The sequence below is a fragment of the Dacryopinax primogenitus genome (genome assembly GCF_000292625.1).
Source record: "Dacryopinax primogenitus strain DJM-731 SS1 chromosome Unknown DACRYscaffold_9, whole genome shotgun sequence".
NCBI classification, from domain to species: domain Eukaryota; kingdom Fungi; phylum Basidiomycota; class Dacrymycetes; order Dacrymycetales; family Dacrymycetaceae; genus Dacryopinax; species Dacryopinax primogenitus.
Window position 1 is genome coordinate 140975 of NW_024467206.1, and position 24863 is coordinate 165837.

Below are 24863 nucleotides of genomic sequence, written 5' to 3' on the forward strand. Positions count from 1 at the left end.
AATCATGTGTGACACCTTCAGACATCTGATGAGATGCCAAACCATGTTGACTATGAACCATACCAAAATTAGCACCATGGCAATCACAAATCAATCACTGAGAACTGACCCAAAAATGTGAAAGTCTATGCTTAGGGAGGGGATGGAAAATTAGGTAGCATGTATCATCAAAGAGGACCATAACACCTAGTCACTGTACTAAGCTACTGTCTTTCTATAATCTTTGCAAAGATTGGCATCCATAAGGCCAGAAAACACATACCTAGTTCCCCTAAAGTATGTGGCGTGATGTGCCAAGTGCCTGGTGTTGATAAACAGCAACTGGCCTGGAGAAAGTGGGATCTGAATCCCTAGCTGAGGGAGGACCAAATAGGCAGTGGTGAAGTTGCTGAGGACAAACAGGATACTGTACTGATTACCATCATCATCTGAACCAATATGGGGCACAGGGGCATGGCCCTCTCTGAAGGCCAGCATGTGCCAGGCACATTGTCAAAGCTGAGGTCTATCAGCCAAAGTATTAGCCAATTCTGGGTGAGAATAGGTCCAGTCCAGGATCCTGCTAAAGTGTTAGGAGTAGCCCATCTAAAGCATGTCAAAGGATGAACCTCCTTCTCTCCTCATATACCTCAGTTTGATGACTATGCAACAACCTCAAAGCCCTTTTGCCCACCACCATGTCCATAACCTCCAAAAGGACATCCATCCACCTCTTCACCAAAGGATTCTGGTTAACCAAATCTTTGCTAAAGGCAGGCACCAGGCTGGATCTTCTCCAAACACCCAGATGGAGTCCAGGTACCGATGAGTGACTGGACTCTTCCTCCTGTCTTAGGTAAGACTTGGGAAGTTTCAAGTAGAAGTCTTTGGTGAGGTTGAGCAAGGTGTCCAGATGCTGAGATGGAACACCATCATGAACTCAAAAGAGAGGACAATCTAGTGTCACTCCCTTGGGCAGAGGCTGGGCTGGATTGACCCTGTACACCCAATCACCAGTCTCAGGAGCACAGGGAATGGGTGTAGGAAGGGGGTTGTGCAAGAAGGCAGCTGTGAGAGAATCCAAGATGGCTGCATTGCTGGAAGGACATCTGATGAACAGGTCTGGGTAGGAGGGAATAAGTTGAACATCTATCCATCATGTGAGTATACAGGAGATGCAACCCAAAGTATAGCAAGATGAACCATTATCCCCCAAGCCCCTGGTCCGGCACCTCTCAAGCCAACCCATATAGCTGTGCAATTTCATCACATCACTCTTGTGCTTTCTCCTCTTGTTACAGGGCAAAGGTCTGTCTGGAGCATCCATATCAGGCAGTGCCAGGGTTCCACTGCAAGCTCCAATATTTTGGGCTGCCAAATGTTGCAGGCTTCTGCTGCATTATGAGATAGCAATCAGAGAGTATTAAAAGGCTGTTGCCCTAGACCTGCCTCAGACCCTTAGACCACACATCAGACCTGGCAAGGGTCTCATGTATTTTTTTTAAAATGGATAACTACTAAGCAATTTGAAACTCTGCATATTGTGAACCTATCATCCAGGTTTTTGGTACTTAGCCAGAGTGAGTTCAACTTGGGGGTGGCATGAGCAGAGCTCACATAGCTGATTCCCCCCCAAATGGCACAATAGTACCATAGATCTTGTTTCACACTGAAGTGCCATGGATTTCTAATGAAAAAATCTGATATCTAATAATTAATAGTGGCCCCCCATGGTGATGTAGACAAGCACATATGGCATTTGGGGGGTGCTAGATGTGGAAGACAGATCCTGACAGACATTAGTATATTTTTATTAGAGTAGTTAGTAGTATAATTATTAATAAAATTTGATAAACTACAAAAAAGTGTATGAAGTGTACAAAGTGTACACTTGATTGTAATAGCCTGGGTAAGACCCTCAGAAATGTGATGCAGATTTGGATTTTGGACACTGGGTGCCTTGCTGCAGCTCCTAAAATGTAGATTTGTAAACACAAATTATCTCCTAAACATTGATATATGTGTTGGTTCCCTAGATTCTGGTCACATATGCGCCACATCATGGCCTTTGGCCTGAGTGCAAAGGTGAGGGATAGCTTGGGGTAGGTGGGAGGGACAAAGGAAGAGGGTGAAGCTGCAGTATAGAAGGAGTCCATGACCATTGGAGCAGGATGTGCAATCTTGAGAATGCACAATCTGGGAGGCAGTAGAGCAGAGTCAATGATAATGTTGACCAGGGAAGAGGGACCACAATGTAACAACATTGATGCAGAAGCTCAAGGCATGTGTAGATTCAATTTAGGATCAAATCTGTATGTCCTAAAAATTATTCTGGGGGTACTGACCCCCCAGAATAATTCTGTGTTTATGAATGCCAGATGCACATCTATGTGCCATGTTTGGCATTTCAGGAAGCAGCTTAGTGAGTGGCATGATGGAATGCCATGTTTGGCCCATCCTAAATCATCTCCTATATCCTATAGTAAGGCACCCACTAGCTCACATTTGTACCTTCTCTAATGGCAAGTTAACATATCTATTGATCTAACTACAAAAAAAAAATGTATAAAATGTACAAAGGTGTACATTTGATACTAAGGGCCCAGGTAAGACCCTAAAAAATGCTACACAGCTTTTGGACCCTAGTGTGGAGTGTTTCTGATGGAATCATATTACTTCTGTATCATGTGGAAGTGCTCTCACTGAATCTGGGTTTAAGGTCAGGTCAGGGATGATGCATCAGTGTGGGAGTGGCTGGGGATGCCATGTCCCTTCCTCCCTTTGGTCAGGGGAATCAGAATTTGGGGTTGACCCAGTCAAGCCCCCTTGCCCCTGCAAGGCTTGTATAATTTGCATAGTACTACATTACATTATTATTTCTGGTTATTGCTGTGGTAGTAGTGTCATTCCCATGCAAAGCATGAGAAAATAATTGTTGAAGTTCAAGCACAAGACTCTCTCATGCATAAAGATTCATGAACCAGTCATGTTATTGGCAGGTAATTGACATACAGGAGCAGAGTTAAGGACATCATGGGGTAATCACTATAGTCAGGCTGGTATTGTTAGATCATCTACCAGATATCAGACCTTTGGGAAGATCCTCAAAGGGGGAGGCCAAGGCTTTGGTGCAGGGCCTGTCTAGTAGGTGGCTGTGTCCACCTTCCTCTTCTTGGGCATCTCTCCAAGCTCTGGCAATGTCAGGGCACTGCCTGTTACTACCCCTAGCCACCCATTTTGCCCTAGGTGCAATAAAACAACAAGCCCCTGGAACTTTCTGTGCTGGTAACTGCCTTAGGACGATGGCAGCACCCACACAAGACATTGTGAAGAGGATACCACAAGACTGCTGTGTCCAGATACTTGGGGTGGGACATAGTGGTGCTAAAGACCCCTACTGGGAGTAGTGGGATGTGAGATGACACTTGTAAGAGTCTCCACAATTTATTGGAAAGGTTTGGGAGGCCTAGGGGTATTGCTAGGATGTCTAACTGACACTTGTAGGAGTCCCCAAAATTTACCTGGACTCCTGGGCTTCTGGGGAACAACTATGCAGTATATAAGCAGTGGTAGTACAGTGACACTGTATCCCTCAGATCAGATCTCTGAGGAAATTCCTTAGTCTATAAGCAGTTTCTAAGTCATCTCATTGTCTTGGATACCTGTCAGGGGACATCCCTATAATCAATTGTGGACAGCTGCAATTGACAACAAGCAGAGCACAGTCACATGGCATGACACCCCAAACAACAGCCAATACTACAATCACCCAACTCCAAGAAGGACAGATACCAGAATGTGAGACATCAGTCATAGATTGTGTGGGACCAACCAGACAAGAGACATGAGGTGCCTGCCCTAAGCAAGCTGTATAGTCAGCCACAGACTTTGCTTCCTTTTTACTTCCATACCTAGACATATATAGAACCCTAGGTAGAGCCCCTGTAGCTCTTTAGAGCTAATCTCTTAGGAGCCCCATGGTCTAAGGTCATTAGGTTCTAAACACAAAGCTTTGATCATTCCAAACATGCACATGACACACACACAATTGTGCCTGTCAGCTGCCAATCACCACTTACTCTATAAACCCCTGTTGATCACTCTGTTTGTGATCAAACATCAAGGTATTGATTGACATACAACTCACTACTCTCCAAATTGCTTGTTGCCTGTTTGGTTATTTGACCATCAATATTTGTTGGATTGTGTTGCCCTTACAACCAGCTTGCTTGAACAACAGGAAGCAAAGCCATCCAGCCTTAAAATGAGAAGGCCTACTGTATGTCCATTGCTAACCAGCCAGAATGTATAACTTCTGAACAAGATAATAGCAAATCAAGGTTTTCTTTATTTACTTCACTACTTCTCAGTAGGATATTTATCAGTCACCATTTAACATTCCCTTCCAGGGTTAGGATTCATCGTCAGATGACTGGACAAGTATCTCCTTCTTTGTGGTGATAGTCAGTTCCTTACTTCTTATTATTATATGCCAGTGAAAACATGACTTGTTCCTCTGTTGCAAGCTTTCAACCTAGGTCTTGTTCAGGGTTCCAACCATAACTTTTGTGAAATAAAGGATCTAATAATTTATTTACCTCTTCTGGCATGTGTAAGCAAGATAGGAAGAGCTAGGATGAAGAGATGGTTGTCAAGGAGATTGGTGTGGAGTTGAGGCAGCATGCTCCTTCCAGCAGGACTGCTTGAGTGGCTTCCAGGGATACCAAGGTGAAGGGGAAAGGAAAGGCACCAAAGTGTGGTGCTTCTCCCCCATCTGTGAGGGCACTAGGTCTAGCAAGGTTGCCACACACAAATCCCAAACAATAGATGAAGTGCTGGGGGGTCTACTGTGGTTGAAAGCAGCTGTAACCAGCAATACTGGTTAATATCCAAGTCACCAGGGCCAGCTGGATTATTGGGGGGGGGTCCCAGGGGATGTTATACATCAGTTATAGATAGCTGAAAAGTGTAGCAAGAGTTGTGGAGTCAAGGTAAGTTTATGGGGGCAGGGTGTTCAGGGGTGTGTAGAAGGGTATTGTGAGGGCAACACAATCCAACAATCATTGATGATCAAATAACCAAACAGGCAACGAGCAAATTGGAGAGTAGTGAGTTGTACATCAATCAATGCCTTGACATTTGTTCACAAACAGAGGGATCAACAGGGTTGTTATAGAGTGAGTGGGTGATCAGCAGCCAACAGGCATGATTGTGTGTGTGTTGTGTGCATGTTTGGAATGATCAAAGCTTTGTGTTTAGAACCTAATGACCTTGGACTGTGGGGTTCCTAAGAGATTAGCTCTAAAGAGCTACAGGGGCTCTACCTAGGGTTCTATATATGTCTAGGTATGGAAGTAAAAGGAAGCAAAGTCTGTGGCTGACTATACAGCTTGCTTAGGGCAGGCACCTCATGTCTCTTGTCTGGTCAGTCCTGCACAATCTATGACTGACATCTCATGTTCTGGGATCTGTCCTTCCTGGAGTTGGGTGATTGTATAATTGGTGGTTGTTTGGGGTGTCATGCCATGTGACTGTGCTCTGATCGTTGTTGATTGCAGCTGTTCACAATTGATTTTAGGGACATCCCCTGACATCACCCCCTTCTTAAGGGTTGTTGTCCACAACAACATGTTGTGTAATTGACCAGGGCATCACCCATCCATCCAGTCAAAGAGGACTCAGTTCATTTCAGTGTAGTTTTCAAGTCATCAGAATCATAGCTGATTGAAATCCATACATGCAATTCATTTTGGTGCCTCTGGGTGTCGTCAGTGAAAATTGCGGATTGCTTGTCATGCACCTTCAAGGTTTCTGGGTGGTTCCCATGTGTTTTCTGTGTTTGAGTAGCCTTTCCATTTGACAAGGTATTTGAATTGGCCACTCTTTCATAGACAACTGTCCTCAATCTGTTTGACTTCCCAAATGTTTTCACCATCTGTGTCCAGATCAGGTGGCAGAGGTGGTGTTTCTTTATGTCCAGGTATGTCACTGTCATGATAGGGTTGTAATTTGGAAACATTGAATACCGTGTGTAGTTGCCACAAATCAGGAAGTTTGATCTCATACACATTGTTGTTGATTTTACATGTGATCATGAATGGTCCAAACCATTTGTTGTCCAATTTCTTTGCTGGTCATTTTATTTTGATGTCTTTGTCATTGGGCCATACCTTGTCCCCTATGTTGTATGTTATTGTGGTTTGTCAGTGTTGATCATAGAATTGGGCCATGTCATCTGCTGCCTTTGCCAATGCAGCCTTGCATTTATTTTCAATTTGCTGCATCATTCCTGTGAATTCTTCAACTCCTGCAATTGTGACCTCTTGTATTGGTTCAATACCCATTTGTGGGTTACATCCTGTGTCGGCCATGAATGGTGAGTGTTGCATTCCAACATGTATATGATTGTTGTATGCAAATTTGGCACATGCAAGCCAATCAGCCCAATCATCCTGTCGATGATTTACAAAGAGTCGGAGATACTGTTCCAGTTCCTGGTTGACACATTCGGTCTATCCATTGCTCTGCAGATGGTATGCTGTCAATGCCAATATTTTGATGCCTAAGAGACTGTTAAGTTCACGCATGTATTTCAATATGAATTGTGTTCCACAATTGCTAATGATCTCATGAGGCAGTCCATGATTTTTCCATACATTGTCACAAAAAAGACATGTGATTCCTGCCAACATTACTTCACTTTGTGTTGCTGCAAAGTGAGCATGTTTGGTGAGTAGATTGATGGCAACAAATATTGCATTGCTTGCTGGGAGTTGTGTTATGAGGTCAACTGTAATGATTTCCCATCATGCATTTCGGATCCAATTTGGCATGAGGTTTCCAACAGGCCATTGTGGGTACCTCTTGGTATGATTGCATGCATCACATGTTTGAACATATTCTCCAATGAATCAGTCCATGTTTGGCCACCAGTAGTTATGTGTGACAAGCTCCAGCATTTTTCAATGTCCTGGGTGTCCTGCAATTTGCAAATCATGGTGTAGTTTGACAATTTTGGCACGAAGTGCATTGTTCCATGGAGTGTATACTTTTCCATTATAGAGCACTAATTCCTGTTCTTTGCTCCATTTGTTTGCAACAATTGTAGACATTTTGTCATTGTGTAGTGCTTTGAGTGCCTGTACCACTGGTTTGTCCATGTCATGCATCTGTTGTATTTCATAAAGGAGCCCATTTTCCTCTCCCGCAATAAGGGTGTGTCCCCAATGCACAGCTGCAATCATGAAGATGTCTGGTTTGAGCAGTACAACATTCTCATTTTCATGCATTCCATGATTGTGGTTGGTGCATCATGATAGCACATCCAGTTTTCCACTGGATCATCCTGGTTGGGGTTCTAATGTATAGTTGAATCATGACAGGTAGAGTGACCATTGTGCCTGTTGTCTTGTGAGTTCTGCAATTTGGCAAAATATTCTAGATTCTGGTGATCGGTAAGGATGTGTATCTTATTGGGGGTGCCTTCTAGGAAGTGTCTCCATTCTTCAAATGCATGTATGATTGCAAGCAGTTCTTTGTCATGTATTTCATAGCTACATTCCACATCCGACAGGCTCTTTGACCTGAACACCACTGGATGCCACTCATCATCTGTGTTCAGCTGCAACAAGATGGCTCCAATTGCATAGTCCAATGCATCCACTTTGACTCAGAATGGTCTGTTGTCCTGTGGTAGTGCCAGTATTGGTGCTGATGTTATAGCCATTTTCAATGCCTCAGATGCTTGGTTGTGCTTTGCTTCCCATGTCCAGACATTGTCTTTTCATGTCAAATCATGTAGTGGATGTGCTATGCTGGAAAACCCACATATGAAACATCAGTAGAAGTTACAAAACCCAATGAAACTTCGGATGTCTTTCACATTCTGTGGTGTCAGCCATTCAGCAACACCTGCAATCTTGACTGGGTCCATCTCAATGTTGCCTTGACTGATAATGAGTCCCAGGTGTTTGATCCTCATCTGCTCAAAATTGCATTTTTCGGCCTTGAGGTATAGGTGGTACATCCGTAAGACATCAAGCATACATCTTATGATCTGTCAATGTTTGTCCAGTGTTTCTGTGAATATGAGGATGTTGTCCATGTATACCACAATGACTCCTTCATCAATGAGTTCTTGAAATATGTTGTTCATCATCATCTGGAATGTCCTTGGCAAGTTGACAAGTCCAAAGAACATGACAAGTGGTTCAAACAGTCCACAATTGGTGCGGAAGGCAGCTTTCCATTTGTCTCTCTCTTGGATCTGAATGTTGTTGTATCCCCAATGTATGTCTAGTTTTGTGAAGTATTGTGCATGACATAGTTTGTTTACTAGGTCCAATATGAGTGGGATTGGGTAACAATTTTTGATTGTCATCTCATTCAGTCATTGATAATCTCGTACCAATCATAGTGTCCCATCTTTTTTTCTTTACAAAAAATACTGGTGATGCCATGGGTGATTTCAATGGTCAGATACATCCACTTGCAAGGTTTTCCTTCAGGAATTTGTCCAATTTGTGTTGTTCATTGGACAAAAGTGGGTACACCTTTGTGCTACATGGCTCTGATCTTGACTTCAGTTCAATTGCATGATCCCACACCCTTGTTTTTGGTAGTTGATCAAACAACTTTTTTGAAAATATGTCTTTGTAGTCATGATAAGCCATCAGCACCATATCATCAAACATTCTTCCCTGTCAGTCTTCAGCTGGTCATGCAGCTGCAAGACATGCTGAGATGCTTTTGGCAGCACAAATTATTGTTTCATAATCATCATCATCTGTGCCATCATCTTCCTGTGCTATTGCAGGCAAGGGTTGTTTCTGCTGTTCTGCCTGTTGTTTTGCCATATGTATGCATATTGAGCACTGTTCAGGGCATTGTGTCATCAACACCTTTCCTGTCATCCAGTCAATGTCCACGTTGTGCTGCATGAGCCATGGATGTCCAATCAATACTTCTTTATACCCAAGTCCTGTTACATGGAATGTTGTGTGTTCTGTATGTTCTCTGTATCCTGTGATGAGGTCAACTGTGTGTTGGATTGCTCCAGTCTTGTTGGGCATTCCATTGATGTTATAGACTGGTCGTGCACATTCTGGAAGAAGGAAGTTGATTTTTTCATCTTTCATCATGCTGTCATATTCTGACATGGTAGAGGTTTTTCTTTATTGCAGGTTTGTTTGGAGAGCTGATCTTCTGTAAGGGCAACATGATCCAATTGTTGATGATCAAATAACCAAACAGGCGATAAGCAATTTGGAGAGTAGTGAGTCATATGTCAATCAATACCTTGATGTTTGTTCATAAACAGAGTGATCAACAGGGGTTTATTGAGTAAGTGGTGATTGGCAGCTGACAGGCACAATTGTGTGTGTGTCATGTGCATGTTTAGAAGGATCAAAGCTTTGTGTTTAGAACCTAATGACCTTGGACTGTGGGGTTCCTAAGAGATTAGCTCTAAAGAGCTACAGGGGCTCTACCTAGGGTTCTATATATGTCTAGGTATGGAAGTAAAAGGAAGCAAAGTCTGTGGCTGACTATACAGCTTGCTTAGGGCAGGCACCTCATGTCTCTTGTCTGGTTGGTCCTGCACAATCTATGACTGACATCTCATGTTCTGGTATCTGTCCTTCTTGGAATTGGGTGATTGTAGTATTGCCTGTCATTTGGGGTGTCATGCCATGTGACTGTGCTCTGCTTGTTGTTGATTGCAGCTCTCTGCAATTGATTTTAGGGATGTCCCCTGATAGACCATGGGACAGTAGACAATTTCTGCTTCATTGCCTTCAACAATTTGCCAAATATAGTGGAACAGCACAGCAATGTGCTTGGTGCATGGGTGATAAGCTGCATCCTTTGATAGTGTGATTGCACCTTGATTATTACAAAAGAGTGTGGTGGTCTCAGATTTGCCTGTAGTTGGGTATAGCTCATTCATGAGTTTACAAAGCCAGATCAATTCCTTGGAGGCATGCATAAGTGGAACATATTCAGCTTTGGTACTGGAGAGAGCAATAATAGGTTGCTTTGTTGAGCTCCAGGATATTGCACCATTGCCAAGAAAGAATGTGAAGCCTGAAATGGAATGCCAATGTGCTTGGCTTGCCCAATCAGAGTCAGAGTAGCCAGTGAGCATATTCCCTTCAGGTGAATTTCCAAGAATAAGTGAATGATTCACAGTTCTTAAAAGGTATTGGAATATATGAGTGATTGCCTTCATGTGTGTAGTATGGGGCTTCTCCAGGAACTGCAAAAGGAATGTGACTGCATATTGAATATTAGGCCTTGTCATGATGGCTGCATACATTAATGCGCCCAGGCTAAATTGATATTTTGCATGTTCTGATTTGTCAAGTAGTGTTGGGGAAAGTGCAGGTGACTCATAATTGAGATCCAGACCAGGCTCCATTGGCATTGTAATGTGGGATGCTTCATTGAGTCCGATTTGCTCAATGATGTCCTCAATATAGGTCTTCTGGCTGAGAGCAATTGTTCACATCTCAAGATTATGCATAATATGACTTCCCAGTAGCCAATTGATCTCTCCAAGATCCACAAGTTCGAAGTGCTTGTTCATTTCATTGACAAAGTTGGTGTTGAGTGTGGCACTGGGTGATATTATGGTGAAGTCATCTGTTGCAACACCAACAATAATGCACTTGTTTGCATCTGTCATATTTTGGTAGAAGACAGCATTGTCTGCCTCACAAACAGTAAAGCTGAGATTGGTAAAGGTTTTGCAGAGATGTTGGTACCAGAGTCTTCCTCCTCACTTTGTACCATAAAACCCTTTGTTGAGCTTCGCAACAAGTCTCCATCCTTTGCATAGTGTGGAGGTAGTTCCATGTAGACATCTTCAGTCATTGGTGCATTGAGATAGGCATTCTTGACATCAGCTTGCCTGAGGACATCACCTTGCATAGCTGCCATGGATAGAAGTGCTTGATGTGTAGTAGGCTTGATGACTGGAGCATATGTATCATAGTAATCAACTCCATGCCTTGGAGTAAAGCCATGTGCAACCAGTCTAGCCTTGTATTTGACAGGGTTGCCATGTTCATCTCTTTTGATTCTGAATGCATATTGGCTGCTGACAATGTTTGTGCCAGGAGGTGCTTCAACTATTGTCCATGTGTTGAGCTTTTTGATTTGTTTGAGTTTGGCTTGTATTCCTTCTCTCCATTTATTGCTTTTACCATTAGGTTAGGCCAGAGCTTCATCCAGGGTATTTGGTTCACTGCCATAACTTGCTGTTAAGGCAAATTCATTGTAGCTGGTATTGACTTCAAAACCTGATTGTTGAAATAGCTCATTGAGGTCCTCTTCAGCAATAGTAGCTACCATGCCTGCAAGTGGTCTATACTGCCCAGGTTGGTGTGTTACTCTCTTGCCATGTCCAAAATCTCCATTAGATGGGATGAGCCCATCACTGCAAGGTTGCTGGACTTGTGCTGGCTGTGGAGTGTTTTCTCGTGGTGTGGCAGGTGGTGTAGTGAGTGGAGACAATGGTTCTTCATGCTTGCATTGCTTGTTTGGTATCTCCTCTTGAGCCACATATTCTCTTTGAGTTTCTTCACTGAACTCTGGTAGGTTGACTGTTACTGGATCCTCTTCCCCTCCCTCAATCATCATGGGTTTGGTGTATTGACCAAGTGCTGCATTTTGTGTGGGGTACATATTCTGCTCAATGGTGACTCTGTGCTTGCCAGGCCAATATATTCTGTAGCCTTTGGATCCTTTGTCGAAACCAAGGAAGTGACCTTTTACTGCCTGAGACTGTGTCTTCTTGGCATTCAGGTTCTTGACCCAGACTTGAGTGCTGAATAGTAACATTGTAGCAAGGTTGGGTTTATCACCTGTTGCTATTTCATATGGTGTCTTCCCATGAGGTAAGTGGGATGTTGTTGCTCTGTTGTGCATATAGGCGGCATGGCAAATAGCTTCAGCCCACAGGAATTTTGGTAATCCCAATGCCTTGAGTAGGCAGCGCATATCTGAGATGAGGATTCTGTTTATGACTTCTGCTGCTCCATTGGATTGGGGTGAGTCATGTGTGGTGAGGTGCCAGATTGTGCCTTGACTGGCAGTGTGCTGCATAAACTCTTGTGAGAGGTATTCTCCACCTTAATCTGTGCTGAGTATGGAAATTTGTTTCTTATTGCAATGCTTCTTCAGCCATGCCTCATAGTCTTTGTAGGCCTCAAGTGCATCTGACTTCCAAGATAGGAATTTAACTTGCACTTCATGGCTGTGGGAATCCACCAGTACTTGCATGTACCATGCTCCATGGAGTGAGGTAAGCTCATGTGGTCCCCAAAGATCTGCATTGATCTTGCTGCCATAGTGAGCTCCACATGAGTGCTGGCTTGTCTTGGGAAAAGGTTGCCAAATGGCTTTACTTTCTCTACATTCATTGCAAGGGGTGACTGCAGAATTGATATCCATATCTAGACCTGGATGGCACTGGAGGTGATCATCACCTGGCATCAGTATAGATAGCAAGGGCACATCTCAGCCTTGCTTAGTCAGCAATCCACTAGGGTTCTGATGTCAACTCTTCCATATTGGGACATGTTCATTAAACACACTTGCTACTCTCCTACACCTCATACAGTATTCTATCCAGCATACTGGCAAACCCCATGTGCACATATATGTACCCTGCATTAAAGAGGAACAAAAGTAAGTGGCAAGTTCACTTTTATAGCTTTGTCTCACAGTTTAGCAGCAGAGAGCCACAATATTCATAGTAAGAGATCCACCCAAGCACCAGAATCACCTGTCATTCTTGATGAGAGTGAAGATGGTGGGACCCTTCCTGAGCTACATGGATGAATTACATTACTTACACTTACTTGCCCTTGAACACTTTATCATCTATACCAATGACAATGTATCTGAATGCTCCAAAGATCATTCAGATGCAGAAGGATGGTTAGAGTTGATGCAGGAATGCCATGCACCACACCATGTGAATGGTGCCAGAGCTGAACCTCTGCAAGTCCACTTCAAAAGAAGCACCATCCAACATCATTTGTTCAGTTGGTATAGCTTGGAAGCAGAGGAGGTTTTGATTGCTTAGGTCCAATGACAAGCCATCAGCATGGCAGGGCCACCTATGCCAGCAAAGAGCATGGTACAAGGAGAAGAGGCCAGGACACAGGTGTGCCCCTAAATATGTTATCAGTGGGACCATTGCTAATCATCCCACAGAATTGCTTTCTTCCAAAGCCAGGCCACATCACGTTGTTGGATCTGGCTGTGATTGCATGTCTGGTCTAAGAGTATATCTGCCTTGCATTGATTCCAATTACAAAGCTTGATGCCCAATCAATGTGTAGTATGAGCTCATGACTCTTCTCACATGGTCAACCCACCCAGCCGAAAAAAACAACAACCTGTCCACTGTTAGTGGTCAAGCCCCAGCAATGTGTCGGATGACAACAACAAAGGCACTGAGTCCCACTCAACTCAAATATCCAGCAAATATGCTCTAAAGCCTGGTGGTGTGAAAGTTAAAGGGGATCAGACTCCAGCTCCCACCCCAGTAAAACACCAAGGGGGATCCAAGGCAAAGATGAGCAACCTCACTCCTCATTCACAAAACATAGTTTGTTGGACAAATGTGTGCTATCATGCGGCATTGACTCTTGAAGATGGCTTTCCCGACCCAATGATGAGTTCCTCCTGGATCTGTTGTTTCTTCAAAAAATCATGTGAACATATACGGCCTGTCTCAGATGCATTACCACACACTCTTCAAAGTGAACAAGCGATATGCTGCTGAGATTCACAATATAGTGAGGGTGACAAGGTTGATTTCTGCAGGCTCACTAATATTGCAACAGGTTGAGCAGTGCATAGCCCAACTGCGGGGAGAGGTCAAGACAGTGGCAGAAGGTGTTGTTCTTCAATGTTACAATCTGCCCATACTCAGTCTGGGGAGCCAGAACTCTGTGGCCCAAGAGATCAAATGGCTGACTACTGATGATTTGTTCATCTTTGCTGACCATGGGGTATGTATGCCAATCCTTCAATCACACCATGCACTGATGCAAACCCGTAAACAGGCTGCTCTGCCACAATTGGCTTATGAACATAATGTCATTGATTATGTTTACGCTGGTGCATTCTTCAAGGACCAAAGGAGTGTTGGAGTGCACTTTAAAGAATCCTTTGCCAAAGAGCCACCAGCATTGCTTGCTTTGATTGTAACTGCTGTATGTCCCCCTGAATCATGCCCTCAAGGAACTATCTAATGGCAGGGCAAGATCCATTGTGCTCTTGATCAATGGGCCACCAGAGCAAAGAAATCAGGAGCAGAACACAACTTTTCTGCAGCTGAGTGGTCTGATGAATACAATTGCCATTTGGAAGATATTCAAGAGTATTCTGTTGCATTTCCCAAAAAGTATGCTAAGTGAATGCAGCAATTTCTCACAAATTCAATGTATGTTGAGATACCAACAATACCCTTCCAAACTTATGCCATGACTCCAGGGCTGCCAGCAGCACTGAATACCCCTGCATAGGGCAAGCCAAGCGCAAAGCTGGAGGACTTGTCACACAACTCTGAGCTGTGAATCTCCATGATGACATATCCTTCAGTTCTTTCAGTACTATGAGTACTATAAAACTGTAGAAACGTGAGTGTGAGAATAGTAACGCATATGTGGTATACAATACAATTGATGCTGCGCATACAGTAGATAAAAGGGGAATAGAATATAGATGGTGGTGGAAAGAGAATGAGAAGTGAGCGCTTGTTACAGCAGGAGACTTAGTGCACAGGGTAAGGGAGAAATGCTGACGTGATCATTCAACAGCAAATTGGACAGCCATCATTCACCACCGACTCGGGAGTTGTCAGCACCCATTTCTGGATGACAATATCACTTTCTTTCCATATATAACGAAGTATTCGATCGGATAATTATAATCCCACTCCCGGATGACTCGTTGCAGAGTCACAGAACCGCAGCCTGAGGGTTCTTGGTGTCTTTGGGGCAACTTTGTCAGTGAATTCCCGGAGACCATCCCGTCCGTATACATTTCCTTTACACCAGCTGACAGATCTGGGGCTTATATAACACGGTACGACTTGTAATTGACTACGCGAACTGTACAATTACTCCTGGAATACTCGGGCACTGAATTGTATGCAATCGTCTGATCGTTTGTATACCCACACGGTCCTCCCAAGCGAAACTATTCTAGAATCCATTCTCCAGCACCCACTCGATCATGGCGGCATAAGTCCCCGGCGCGGACAAGTGCAAGTTGACATTATGCCCTGTCAGCTCGGGTGCGTAGTAGCTGTACTTGCTGGCGGGGAAGAGCGCCGTGCCCGTTTCTTGCAAGATCGTCTGGTTTGAGGGCTGGAGAGCCTAGCAGTTCCCCTACGTTCACTATCAATTTAACATGTACGGCAGTAGAAAAAAAGGCCTCACTCCGCAGAATGGCAAATTCTGTGCCCCCGTCACAAGCAGCACCGGACCTGTAAAGTTACTTGCTGCACCAGCGACTGTCTCCAAGGTGAACATTACCCCCACCGTTACAGGCTGTGGCATTGCCGCGTCGTATACGAACACACTCTCGTCATACCCCGGATAATAATAGAAGTTCATCTGAGCAGCCTGCGGAACAGTAGGGAGTAGGTACGTGCTTGCCAGCGAGGCGCACGCGTAGGGTGCGACCTGCGCAGCGGAGGACCACAAGCCCGAAGCAAGGAAGAGTGGTACCGCTCCCCCATAAGCCGAAAATCCGGTAGCGATTGTCCCGTCAACTGCTGCCGGAGTGCGGGAAGCGAGCGCCGTTGCTTGGACGGAACCGTAAGAGTGGCCAGCAAGCAGGATCTTGTTGTATCCCGTGCCTGTCAACGTCCCGGAACGGAGGAGCGATGCGATCGAGCTAAGGATCTGTACGTCCGTATCTGCTTGGACGACATTGAGGCCGTCAATCGGGTGCTCGGACAGACCCGTTCCCAGTCGATCGTATCGGAAGGTGGTATATCCCGCAGCAGAGGCGGCCCAGACGTACCTATACAATGAAATTTAAAGAAATTGTGCCAGTTAGCTGAGTGTTGGAAGGAAGAAGAGCAAGAACGCACGAATACAGTTCAGGATCATACTGAAAGTCCCAGTACTGCGAGTCGAAAGGAATCCCATGCACCAGCAACTGCACCGTTCCTTCATGCTCGTACCCGAACAGAGGCTGGCACAGAGTCCCGCTAATCAAATAGCTACCCGCGCTGTTGCTCGCGCTTGCCAGCCCCGTGGGTGTGTGGTACCCCGCGGTGAAGTTCGTAGGAGAGGTGATATAGGTCTGGAAGAGATTTGTAATAATCGTCTGGTTGGGAGAGGGCCCGATGTTGCTCGAGAAGGGGACAATGGTGTACGTGCACGTGAGAAGGGTGATGTTGTAGGTTGAGCGGGTGCAGACGGCCGATGGAGGACCGGGAACGAGGCTGGAGCTGATGGGGAAGACGCTGGGCAACTGCTGGGCGAGGGCGCCGACCGTCGAAAGAGCCACGGAGAGAAAGGCGAGCATCTTGATGTTGAGCTTGGGCTAGGGCGGGTATGGAGAGACAGCGATCTCGAGGTTGACAGAGGTTGACAGCGACATATTATACGATCAACGTGTGTGAAAATATCCTGACACCACCAGAAAGAACGGAATAAAATGTCGGAGCAAGACGGGAAAATTACGCCAGCAATGGATCAGGCAATTCATCCAATGCGTGAAGATTGACGAGAATGCGTGAGAGAAGCATTGAAAATCGGACGGTGGTGCCAGCACCTCATGCCAAGGGATTATCTTGCAGGAGAAAACTCATACACAAAGTAAGTCTTGATAGAGGATATCACATCCACAATCCAGCCAGTGACAAAAGAGTTTGGTAACGAGATCTGTAGAAATGGGGTTGCGTAGGATGCGGTGAAGGGATAGGCGCTTGCGAATCGAGCAGTCATTTTCATTCATAAGCGTGCCTCAAACGAGGGTCCAACCGACATGCATATGGTCCCGTGAAAGATTCTAGTTCCAACCATATGCATGCACAAAGATTGAAGAGTACTGCCTGTTGAGATGCGTCGAAGCGCATGAATATGGGCCCTGCCACCAGTGAGAGGTGGACCTCAAGTCGTGGCTAGGGCAAAAGCACGAACGCACTTCAACAATAATTCAAGGTCCACGAAATCTTATCATTAAAGACGCCCTCCGCTCATTACCAGCTGTACGAGTGAAGCAAAGGGAAGTTGTCCGTGGAGAGGGAAGTTGAATCGTCCCTGATCGTTTCGGAGGCGATCCCGCATAAACTTGAGCGCTTCGGCAGGGATCCTCGGCATTACGGATTTTGGGACCGTAACAACCTTTCCTGCTGATGCACTGGAGTGATTGCCTGATGCTTTCAACAGTGATTACTGGCTACTGTTAGCTACCTTTCCCAGGACGTGCATGAGGGAAATCAATGAGGGGATCTTTGGGGATCATGAATATTGGGCTATTAATACTTTGAGCATTTTGGAGCCTCGTAACAATCTTTTCTGGAGAATAAGTGCAGGTCTGTCATAGTGGGTCTGACAGGATGCTCTACCCATTATTGGATACACTTTCTATTAAGTATATAAGGCAAACTGATTCAGGGAAGAGGGTGACCATTACAGGGATTATTGCCAGGCAGTATACAGTACTAGTATTCGGGGCAGTTCTTTTTCCCCACCTTTGGGCGGATAAGGGTTCGCCCTTTAATGACTGCTCACCTGAACTGTTAAGGCCCTTTAATTTGCCTCCCCTCAAGTAACGGTAGGAGTACGGCAGAATTACCCGACTTGGATGGAGGCACCAAGTTATTCCGGCTAGAATGAAGCCAATCAGACTGTTTGGGATACTTAAACCTTTGTCATTTCGCAACTACAAACTGCTTTCACCTCAACGATAAACAGGAAACGATGGTCTCACCCACTCAACACCCACCATCGGGCATCAAAGTCCTCATCGTCGGCGCTGGATTCGGAGGAATAACGGCTGCCATCGAGTGCCATAACAAGGGGCACCAAGTCATCGTCCTCGAGGCCTTTCCTGAGCTTAAGATACTCGGTGCGCTCTCTTCCTTTTCCTTACTCAACCACTACTAACACACCAGCGCTCTGGGATGTCTAGGCGATGTGATCTCTCTTGGTCCGAACGCAGGTCGTATCATCGAGCGCTGGGGAAATGGCTCAGTCGCACGCGAACTTCTGCCAATCACCCATAACAACAAGGAACTCGTAATGCACCGATTCGACGGCCCTGTTGTCACGCGTACCCCCGTAACGGGGCTGAAGTTCGGCTCACCAGCGTTCAACGGACACAGAGGCGAGCTTCATCGGTGCTTCTTCCGCTTCGCACAGCAAGAAGGGATCGACATACGCCTGAACTCACGTGTTGTCGAGTATTGGGAAGAACCGGACAAGGCGGGTGTAGTACTCGAGAGCGGCGAGGGGCTTGAGGCGGACGTTGTCGTTGGTGCCGATGGAGTGAAGAGCAAGGCACGCCAACTGGTACTCGGATACGACGACAAGCCGCGTTCATCGGGTTACGCGATTTGGAGGACGTGGTTCACCAGCGAGGAGCTGGCGAAGGACCCTCTGACGAAGTTCTTCTCAGCAGAAGATACTCACCACGGTTGGATCGGGCCGGAGGTCGGTCTTCGTTCATTTCTCAGTCGATCAGCGTAGTTAATTCTCGCAGGTTCACTTCCTCGCCGCCTCACTCAAAGGCGGGAAAGACGTGTCCTGGGTCTGCACGCACAAGGACGAGAAGGACATAGAAGAGTCCTACCAGTTCCCAGGCAAGATCGAGGACGTACTCAAGGTCGTCGGTGACTGGGACCCTGTTGTCGTCAGCCTTGTCAAGCATACACCGGAGAAGAACATGGTCGATTGGAAGCTGGTTTATCGTGATCCGCTCCCAACGTGGATCAGCAAGGGTGCGAGGATCTGTATCCTTGGTGATGCGGCGCATCCGGTGAGTAGAGCGAGCGTCGGACAAATGACAAGATGCTGACATTCGACTCACAGTTCCTCCCCACCTCGATCCAAGGCGCGTCCCAAGCGATGGAAGATGGTGTCGTCCTCGCCTGTGCCCTCTTCTCTGCCGGCAAGTCCCGTGTCCCGCTCGGCGTCCGTGCATACGAGCGTATCCGGTATGAGCGCTGCCGCCGCGCGCAGTTGATGGGCGAATCCACACGGGACAAGTGGCACAAGGCCGACTTCGATAACCTCATGTCCTCGGAAGAGAACATGCGCGCGATGGACCTCCCGCACCCGCCCTGGCTATTCTGGCACGATGCGGAAAAGCACACGCTGGATGTGTTTCCCGAAGTGGCGAAGGATATCGAGAGCGGCAAGTTTGGGACGGACGAGATCGGATTCCAAACTAGCGTGCTAAGAAGAGAGAACGGAAAGATCGTCGTAGGGAATAGAAGCTTTGAGGAGCCTTCAGGAGAGGAACTCGTACAGGTTCTTGTGAAAGAACAAGTCACGGCAGCACTGTAGAATAACTCTGTAAGTGGTTCCATATTCAGTTTACAGGTTGCGCTTGAACAAAGTAGCTTATATTGTCCCTGCTGATCTTGATTGTGCATAGCTGTTATAAGGAATGATGATAACAATACCTAACCCTACTCTGACCCTTTCATGATCGACACTGTTTATCAGTTGTCTAGCCAGAGTTGATCATGTCAAGACATGCAGACAATCAATTCAATATATTGAGCTTATACCAGTGCATAGAGGGATACAACAGTTTCTCAACTGACGGGGAAAGATCTCTTTGACTATGGAATAAATATTCACTGGCCAAAGTTAAGTTGAACTCCTTCAGCTCCTGTGCAGTTTGATGGGAGAGTGCATCCTTGCTTCTGTTCCCCTATGCTGGACATCTAGGCCTCAGCATCAGAAAGGTCGAGCTCAGGGGCGGCCTGGATGGTCAAATCAATTATGTTGACCTTGTTTGAAGGCGACCTGCGGAGTCTCTTCATAGCACGTTCAAGGGGGTTCTCGGCTCCACGGTCTTCCACTTTGGCGTACGCACGCTTGTATCCTCCGTTTGCCTGCCCCGCGAAAATGCCCTGGTCCAATTGCGGGTGATACCAAACCGTTCCTTCCACCTTGCCTTCGGGGAGGAACCATGCGCGAGCCATTCCATCGCCGTGCCCAGCCATGGGACCTTCCGGGATCTTGTAGCGGTCCGCCCACTGCGATTCCACTTGGAGGATCTCGATGATGGTGTTCTTTTTTCCTGGTCCGGTAACCAGGTTAACAACTGCTTCTCGTGGCCTTTCCATCGGAGTCGGGACCCAGTGCCTGTCCAAGTTCGAACGCGACTGATTCGAGACTTGACACAGGTCTTGGCTGGGCATTTTTTGGAATAATGTCTTTTGAGAGAAGACCCGCGCGTGAAAGTTTGACCACAGCTATCGCAGAGGGGGATCTGGGCGATATGTCCGCCGAAGAGAGCCTGCTCGACTGGAAGTTCGCATTTCATAATGCGAGTATGTTCTTCCGAAACGTGGGAGAAACGATGTCGAGCAAGATCCTGCTCGCCCTTGACATAAACCGCGCATGTCCAAGATGGATCATCGGGGTGCGGATAGCCGCAACACATTATAGTCCTGTTGGAGAGGAGGACTTGAGACAAATTCGTGTGTTTGAGCGACTTGAAAGAGGAGACCTCCTTGTGGGCGTGGGACGCCTTTTTCGGAGAGCAGGACAGCCTCTTCCGAGTGGGGGAGGTCGATAGACCAGACTTATCTGGGGTACTGACGGCTGTGACCGATGGAGATGATGCAACTATTTCAGTAAGTCAGTGTAATCCAAACCGTTTCACCATCCATCTCTGAGTGTACATCTTGATCGATTTGGGTCGTTTCGCACTCAGTCCAGTTCAGTGTAATCTAGTAGTCCACAATTTCATGTATTGCGTTCCTCCTTCCTCCCTAGTATGACAGACGGCAGACTCGGAATACACGGAATACAACCTGTAGAATGATCAGCGAATGCACCGTAGACGCGAAACACAGAGACGTACAGCTAAACTACAATGTCATAAGTGTGAACAATGAATCGAGTCACCGTTCATAGTATTCTAGGCGAGCATCAGTACATAAGCATATAACGCATAGAAAAAACTCACCAGGCGAGCGGGAAGAGACAGCCACAAGTAACAGCGGAGAAAAACTTCTTGAAGAGAGCAACGAAATCCGTCGCTCCATTGATAGTATTCGCCTCTTCATGAACGTTTCAGCTACGATTGTTGTGGTGCGAGTTGTTGTTGTTGCGATAGGTAGTGTTGTTCGAATGGATGATATTCGTCGTGCAGTTGTTGTTGATGACAATCGGCGACGGCTGGAACTCGACATTCGGGATAGCAGTGGTAGGAGCCATGGTCGAAAAAGGAATAGCAGCGGACAAGGCGTTGGAAGAGCTGTGTGAGGCGTAGCTGGGCGGAAAGAAGTGGTCGATGTACGCTTGACGGCCTTGCATGTAGGCGTCATACGCAACGTCCTCTGAACGCGCATTAGAAAACATATTGCAAAGAAATAAGCGCGTACCGTATTTGTTCACAGCATCTGTTCCACCACCGAGATCTGAAGTCGAAGAGGAATAGGTAGCAGAGATAGAAACGTTGTCCATGGTGAGCAGGTAGAGGAAGCGAGTCTGACTTGAGCGGAGCTTTCGATTGTGCGGTTGAATGAAGGGCGAATGTGGGCGGAGGGATGCAGCGTTCTGCGATACTTGTTGGGTTTGTGCGAGCGATTTGACTGTCGTCAAGTCGCGAGCGAGCGTCAGTACGTTCGAACGAGCACCTGGAGCACCTGGTCAGCACGTAGTTAGGAAATCAATTGCCATGAACTCACGTTCATGTCCAGTTGCTGTGTTTTGAACTCAGGAAAGCGTGGTGACAGGCGTTGTCGATGTGGGAATTAAGAGTGAACCGCACAAGCTTATGCCTTCGTCGTACAATCGTGCGAACACACTAATTTGCTTGTAGGCATACGCCGCGCGACCTCGTTCGATCTGCGTACTCTGCCCGACATATGCAGCTTTCTGGCACCAGATGTCCCTCCAAAAGGTATATGACTTTAACGTGCGTTACAAAGTGATACGATGGCTTCCTTACACGGACCATCACAATTCCGTCCAAGGCAAGCCTATACCGACCCACTTCTCTCTCCACCACCACCACCTCCTCCTCCCGGCCCAGCCCCATCATCGCCATTCCCCGCTACTCCATCATACAAAGCCCGTCCTGTTGGCCCACGCTACTCCCAGTCTCGCGGGAAACCCCATCCTCCGGGGGGGATCAAGTTGCATAAGGGAGAGTGGAAGTTACTCCTTCTGGTGTGTGCGGTTGCGGTGGTAGTGAGGTTCTGGAGACTGGGATGGCCTGACAGCGTCATGTGAGTCCTTTACCCCCAATATACTATGAAAGGTTACTGACTATTACGTTCTTCAATTTTGCGCAATAGATTCGACGAAGTCCATTTTGGAAAGTTCGCTAGCAAGTATGTCAAGAGCCAGTACTATGTTGACGTCCACCCTCCGCTTGCAAAGCTGCTCATCACTTTTGCCGCCTTCGTAAGCGGCTACGACGGGAACTTCGATTCAAAGATATCGGAAAGTGCGTACCTACGTTTCTTGACTTAGTACACCTCTGAATTCTATTCAGATTGTACGAACACGTCCCGTACGTCGCTATGCGCTCCTTGCCAGCGACACTCGGTGTTCTCCTCGTACCCATCACCTACCTCACCCTGCGCGCCCTAGACTGCCGCGCGGACACAGCGCTCCTCGGCTCCCTGTTCATAACCTTCGAGAACGGTCTTCTCACCCAATCCCGTCTAATCCTCCTCGACTCTCCCCTCCTGTTCTTCACCGCTCTGACGATCTTCTTCTGGGTCGGGTTCGCCAACGAGAACCGCGCCGCGCCGTTCACGCATTCATGGTGGGTCTGGCTCACCTGCGTCGGGCTAAGCCTAGGCGCAGTCGTGAGCTGCAAATGGGTAGGCCTATTCACGATTGCCACCATCGGTCTGTGCACTATCCGCCAGCTCTGGGTCCTCCTCGGCGACACCCGCGTCTCCATCGCCCTCTGGATCCGGCACTTCCTCGCTCGCGCCCTATGCCTCATTGCCGTGCCAGCAACGTTCTACATGGCCATGTTCGAGCTGCATTTCCTGATCCTGAGCAACTCGGGCGACGGCGACGGGTTCATGAGCGCCGAGTTCCAGCACACCCTCAACGGGAAGAAGATGGCGGATACGTATGCAGATGTAGGTGTAGGGAGCAAGATCGTCATGCGGCACTGGAATACGAACGGAGGGTTCCTGCACTCGCATGATCATTCCTACCCCGGGGGGTCCAAGCGTGCGTCTCTCCCCTTCTCTTCACCACATGCTAACCGTACCCGCAGAACAACAAATCACCCCTATCCGCATCTGGATGTGAACAACGGATGGCGTATCCTCAACGCCACTTGGGACAACCACAGCCCTGGGTACGATTGGGAGACGGAGCCCTTCCGCGCCCTCGCAGACGGGGACATGATCAAGCTGCAACATATTGCTATCTCCAAAATGCTGCACTCTCACGACATCCGTCCCCCCGTATCCGAAGTGGATTTCCAGAACGAAGTCTCTGGGTACGGATTCACCGGTTTCTCCGGCGACGCGAATGATTACTGGGTCGTGGAGATCGCCGAAGGGGACAGGCGTGATCGCGCGAGCTCGAAACGTGTTCGCACGCTGAGGACACTTTTCAAGCTTAAGCATGCGCTTACTGGATGCTACCTCTTTAGTCATAAGGTCAAACTACCCGACTGGGGGTACGAGCAGCAGGAAGTGACGTGTAACAAGAATGCGGTCAGGGCGAACAGCCTCTGGTTCATAGAGTTGAGCGAGCATAATAAGTGTACGTCTCTTATCTCAGTTTCTTGGGCGCAGCTGAGGGGAGAACAGTGCCGGCCACATCACCAAAGGTCAACTACCGCAAGCCTGGATTCTTGAGCAAGTTCTTGGAACTGCAGCAGGTTATGTGGACTACGAACGCCGGCTTCACTGAACGGCATGCATTTGACTGCAGGCCCAACACCTGGCCCATCCTCCGGCGGGGAATTGTCAGTCCTTCCTACGCAGTGCGGACTCCAGCTAACATATCTCATCCAGAACTTCTGGGTGAAAGACCATCGTCAAATCTACCTGCTGGGTAACCCCGTTGTGTGGTACCTCTCCACCCTCGCCGTCGCGCTCTACTTCTTCGCCCGGGGCATGCTCATCCTCCGCGCCAAACGCGGCTATAAAGACTTCAACAACTCCGGCCTGGTGTTCTACGACAACCTGTGCTCTTTCCTCGTCCTCGGGTGGGCGCTACACTATGCCCCGTTCTTCCTCATGGCCCGCCAGCTGTTTTTGCACCATTATTTCCCTGCCCTGTGGTTTGCAGTGCTCCTCAGCGCAGCGGTGTACGATATGGCTACGTCTAAGCTCAAGCCTAGGTACAGGGTGCAGGTCGCCCTTGTTCTTGTTGGCCTAGCAGTGTGGACATACTCGCACTTCAATCCCCTCGTATACGGAAGCGTATGGACGCGGGGGAAATGCGAGAGCTCAAAGTGGCTCAAGACGTTGGACTTTGCCTGCGGGGACTTTTACCCTAACGTGAGCCTATGCCAGCCGAGTGCACGCAGACTATCCTGACCTTCTCTGCAGAAAGACGACTGCTACCATTCTGCGCCGAGCGCAAAGCCCACTCCTCCCCGTGTGACTGGTGTGGCGGAGCATCATGCTGGCCATGTTCTCGTGTAGAATATCGTGGAGCCCGAGCCAGACTCCTCAGCTA

General features: G+C 47.3%; 7 protein-coding genes across 7 annotated transcripts; 2 read left to right on the forward strand and 5 right to left on the reverse strand.

The window, feature by feature from the left end:
- Window positions 1-8867: 8867 nt before the first annotated feature.
- Window positions 8868-9071, reverse strand: DACRYDRAFT_39113 (uncharacterized protein; the record flags this gene model as incomplete). The annotated part of the gene is made up of 1 exon (XM_040774456.1): window positions 8868-9071. A coding segment is annotated over one exon (204 nt), but the record flags the coding sequence as incomplete, so codon positions are not given.
- Window positions 9072-11190: 2119 nt separating this feature from the next.
- On the reverse strand, window positions 11191-11820 carry DACRYDRAFT_15757 (uncharacterized protein; the record flags this gene model as incomplete). Its single annotated transcript, XM_040771134.1, has 1 exon — window positions 11191-11820. One exon carries the CDS (start codon window positions 11818-11820, stop codon window positions 11191-11193), a length of 630 nt encoding a protein of 209 aa, XP_040628612.1.
- Window positions 11821-15200: 3380 nt separating this feature from the next.
- Window positions 15201-16536, reverse strand: DACRYDRAFT_15758 (alpha/beta-hydrolase; the record flags this gene model as incomplete). The annotated part of the gene is made up of 3 exons (XM_040771135.1): window positions 15201-15365; window positions 15438-16026; window positions 16097-16536. 3 exons carry the CDS (start codon window positions 16534-16536, stop codon window positions 15201-15203), a joined length of 1194 nt encoding a protein of 397 aa, XP_040628613.1.
- A 1244-nt stretch (window positions 16537-17780) lies between these two features.
- DACRYDRAFT_22143 (FAD/NADP-binding domain-containing protein) lies at window positions 17781-19637 on the forward strand. The gene is made up of 4 exons (XM_040772699.1): window positions 17781-18084; window positions 18148-18668; window positions 18718-18993; window positions 19047-19637. Exons 1-4 carry the CDS (start codon window positions 17937-17939, stop codon window positions 19521-19523), a joined length of 1422 nt encoding a protein of 473 aa, XP_040628614.1. The 5' UTR covers window positions 17781-17936; the 3' UTR covers window positions 19524-19637.
- A 272-nt stretch (window positions 19638-19909) lies between these two features.
- On the reverse strand, window positions 19910-20389 carry DACRYDRAFT_107460 (uncharacterized protein; the record flags this gene model as incomplete). Its single annotated transcript, XM_040768474.1, has 1 exon — window positions 19910-20389. The coding sequence occupies one exon, from the start codon at window positions 20387-20389 to the stop codon at window positions 19910-19912; it is 480 nt and encodes a 159-aa protein (XP_040628615.1).
- An 880-nt stretch (window positions 20390-21269) lies between these two features.
- DACRYDRAFT_107461 (uncharacterized protein) lies at window positions 21270-21892 on the reverse strand (the record flags this gene model as incomplete). The annotated part of the gene is made up of 3 exons (XM_040768475.1): window positions 21270-21535; window positions 21581-21835; window positions 21883-21892. 3 exons carry the CDS (start codon window positions 21890-21892, stop codon window positions 21270-21272), a joined length of 531 nt encoding a protein of 176 aa, XP_040628616.1.
- A 244-nt stretch (window positions 21893-22136) lies between these two features.
- DACRYDRAFT_52165 (glycosyltransferase family 39 protein) lies at window positions 22137-24721 on the forward strand (the record flags this gene model as incomplete). Its single annotated transcript, XM_040775085.1, has 5 exons — window positions 22137-22429; window positions 22499-22654; window positions 22699-23939; window positions 23987-24144; window positions 24194-24721. The coding sequence occupies 5 exons, from the start codon at window positions 22137-22139 to the stop codon at window positions 24719-24721; spliced, it is 2376 nt and encodes a 791-aa protein (XP_040628617.1).
- Between the last annotated feature and the right edge of the window lie 142 nt (window positions 24722-24863).